Raw genomic sequence first — 2867 nt, forward strand, 5'->3', positions numbered from 1 at the left:
ATTTACTGTTAACTTTTCCTGTTGTAACTTTGTCCTTCCTTGCGGCCTCATATTTCATGCATCCTTCAGGAGGATGAGCGGTATGAGCAGGTTGGTGATGTGCGGGCCCAGCTTAAATTCTTCGAGCAGTTGGATCAGATGGAGAAGCAAAGGAAGGAAGAGCAGGAGAGAGAGATTCTCTTGAAGGCTGCCAAGGTAACAATATATTAACAAAGACACAGTATCATTGACAGAAGGGACCCTACATATTATCTTAATTGCATAGTCAAGGCAAGTGAGTGATCTTGGGTCAGTGTCATTATTATACATTTCCTCTGCTAACTATCACGAGAGAACAGATCTGCTAATATGGTGAGTGAATGAATAAAACAACTGAATAAATTGAACATATCCATCTTGAAATATTAAAATGTCCTCTACCTTACTGCAGTCTCGGTCACGGCAAGAGGACCCTGAGCAGCTCAGACTTAAACAGAAGGCCAAAGAGGTAAGTATATGCTGCAATAATTGACTATATGATTGCTTTCTGTGTGAGTCATTATGGTGAGTTTGTCTACTAATCTGTGTGTTTTTGCCTGTATTCCAGATGCAGCAGCAGGAGCTGGCTCAGATCAGACAGAGAGAAGCCAACCTAACAGCGCTGGCAGCAATCGGCCCGAGAAAAAAACGGAAAATTGACTCTCCTGTTAGGGGTGCCAGTGCAGAGGTGAGGACTAAGGAACCATTTGCCATAGACGGGTTGTGCTTATTTTGAATTATTTCACATTTGCAAAGCAAAGGTCAAAAAAAGGCTAAATGTCTTTCTTGTGCTTGACACACCAGGGCTCAGGATCAGGCCCCTCCCAGCCTGGAGGCTCCGGTGGAGCAGGCTCCAGACAGTTTATGCGACAGCGCATCACCAGAGTCAACCTCAGGGACCTGCTCTTCTGCCTGGAGAATGAAAGAGGGACCAGTCACTCACAACTGCTCTATAAAGGCTTCCTCAAATAGCACCCGCATTAAAATGACTAGTGTCGCTCAGTGGCATTAAGGAAGCAGAGTTGACCGTCAGCTCAGACCCTTTCTGCCGGTACTTTCTTTGATCACCCACTGCTGAATGACGAGACGTCTGACTGTGGGAAGAGAATTATCTGGAACACTGAAAAGACGTCAGCTTTTAAAAGTCTCTTAAAAGCACAGGCCTTTTTGTATTTTCAGCAAAGAGGTGGAGCAGATATTGGAACTCGGCCCTGATTTCAGCGTGCCTCTCAGCTCGGTTTGCTCTGTAGAGACCAGTGGCACCCAACCACACTTTACTCATGCACTGCCTCATGCTGCATTCAAGAAAAATGACTTTAACTGAACTGAACACTTGTCAGGGTCGTTTCACTGGCATCTGTCTTGTAGCAGCAAATCTCTGTGAAGTGGTTCTATTTTAGATTAATGTACGACAGTTCAGGTGCACCAGCCTGATTTTACAAAACTGCAGTATTGTTCTTTTTTTTTACCATGTTAACATACACTCTGTTTATTTAAGTTCTTAACAGAGATTTAAATTTATCACACATTTATACTATATTTTAGCAGTTTTAATGTCCGTGGACTGTTTTACAGACTAATCTTGACTAGTCTTGTCATCTGCTGAGTTGCCTTCTTACCAGATTAAGCCATATGGATTAGAATGTGTTGATCAGCTTTAGTAACTTCATCTATCCAACAGTTCACTCCAGATTTGTAGAATATGTGCTGTATTGTTTTTGTTGTGCGCTTTCTTTGTTTGTCTCTGCTTGATTGGAAACAAAAGATGATTATATGTCATGTGTTGGTATCTGAACTCTCACCACTATAGTGTTTCTACTGGGAGAGTTGAGTGGTTGAAAGTGAAATTCCACTTTTTATTCAGATTCTAGCACATTTTATATACAGACTACATAAACTTTACATTCTTTTCAATCATTTCTCAAGCTATACTATACTTGCTATTTTACCATCTCCCAAGCAGTCAGCAGTTTTCATTAATTTCTTCAGTAACAATATAAAATTCGACTTACTGAACTGGACCTTCTATCACAGGGAACATCCTGACACTTCATTGTTGCACACAATGATTTAACAAGTCTGCAGATTTTCTGAAGTTCCAAGCATAATGAAACATTTATATTATAAAAATAATAATGTGGATTTGGCTCTGTGTTTCTTGAATATTGTTACCAAGAAGCAGCACTTTCAAGCAATTTCCCCGCCTTTCAGAAATGTCACCCAGAGAGCTACAGACCTTTCAAATAAGCAATGTTGAGGTACTTTTTGGCTAAAATAACTTTTTAGCAGGATGTTTGTTGTGATGGATTGCCCTCTCAAGCACATTTTAGTCCTGGCTGCCTGACGTTACTAAATCGAAACTAGTATGGTACAATTTGGAAAAAGAAGTGGTTGTTAATAATGTAAAGTGTCCAGGGTCTGTAGCCCTTGTGCTATAATGTGCATTTTAAAAAATGGAGTTCGGAGAGCTGAATCGCAATCGCAACAATGTTATCGATTGCAGTCATTTAAGTGAATCAAACTTTTTTCCAATAGGTTGTATGTCCACATTTTATATTTATCAATGATGGAGGTCATGTTGAGTTAACATGAGCATGAAATGCAGAGCGAGGACGGCACTTTGACAGATCAGTTTTCTAAAACTAGTCGATCAGATGAACATACCCACTTTATAACTTTTTATATTTTTAGTGCACATACTAATTTTGATCTTTATACCTTTTGTCATTTTATGAAAGAATGTTTATTGGCAAATTTTATTACTGTACATACTTAGGTTTGCTATTTGTAGATTTATCAGTTGACAACTTCTAATTGGGCAAGTTTGTCTTATTATTCATATATTTTTT

General features: G+C 39.4%; 1 protein-coding gene across 1 annotated transcript in view; it reads left to right on the top strand.

The window, feature by feature from the left end:
• The window catches only part of LOC118324422 (transcription initiation factor TFIID subunit 4-like), a 14256-nt gene extending 11395 nt beyond the window's left edge, over positions 1 to 2861 (top strand). Inside the window, exons 13-16 of the mRNA XM_035656761.1 lie at positions 70 to 195; positions 431 to 487; positions 587 to 706; positions 823 to 2861. Coding sequence (XP_035512654.1) covers positions 70 to 195; positions 431 to 487; positions 587 to 706; positions 823 to 990 — 471 coding nt within the window. The 3' untranslated portion in view covers positions 991 to 2861. The remainder of the gene's footprint in view (positions 1 to 69; positions 196 to 430; positions 488 to 586; positions 707 to 822) is intronic.
• The last annotated feature ends 6 nt before the right edge of the window (positions 2862 to 2867 follow it).

Source organism: Morone saxatilis, unplaced genomic scaffold (genome assembly GCF_004916995.1).
Source record: "Morone saxatilis isolate NCDOM2014 unplaced genomic scaffold, NCSU_SB_2.0 Contig15, whole genome shotgun sequence".
Classification (NCBI taxonomy): Eukaryota; Metazoa; Chordata; class Actinopteri; family Moronidae; genus Morone; species Morone saxatilis.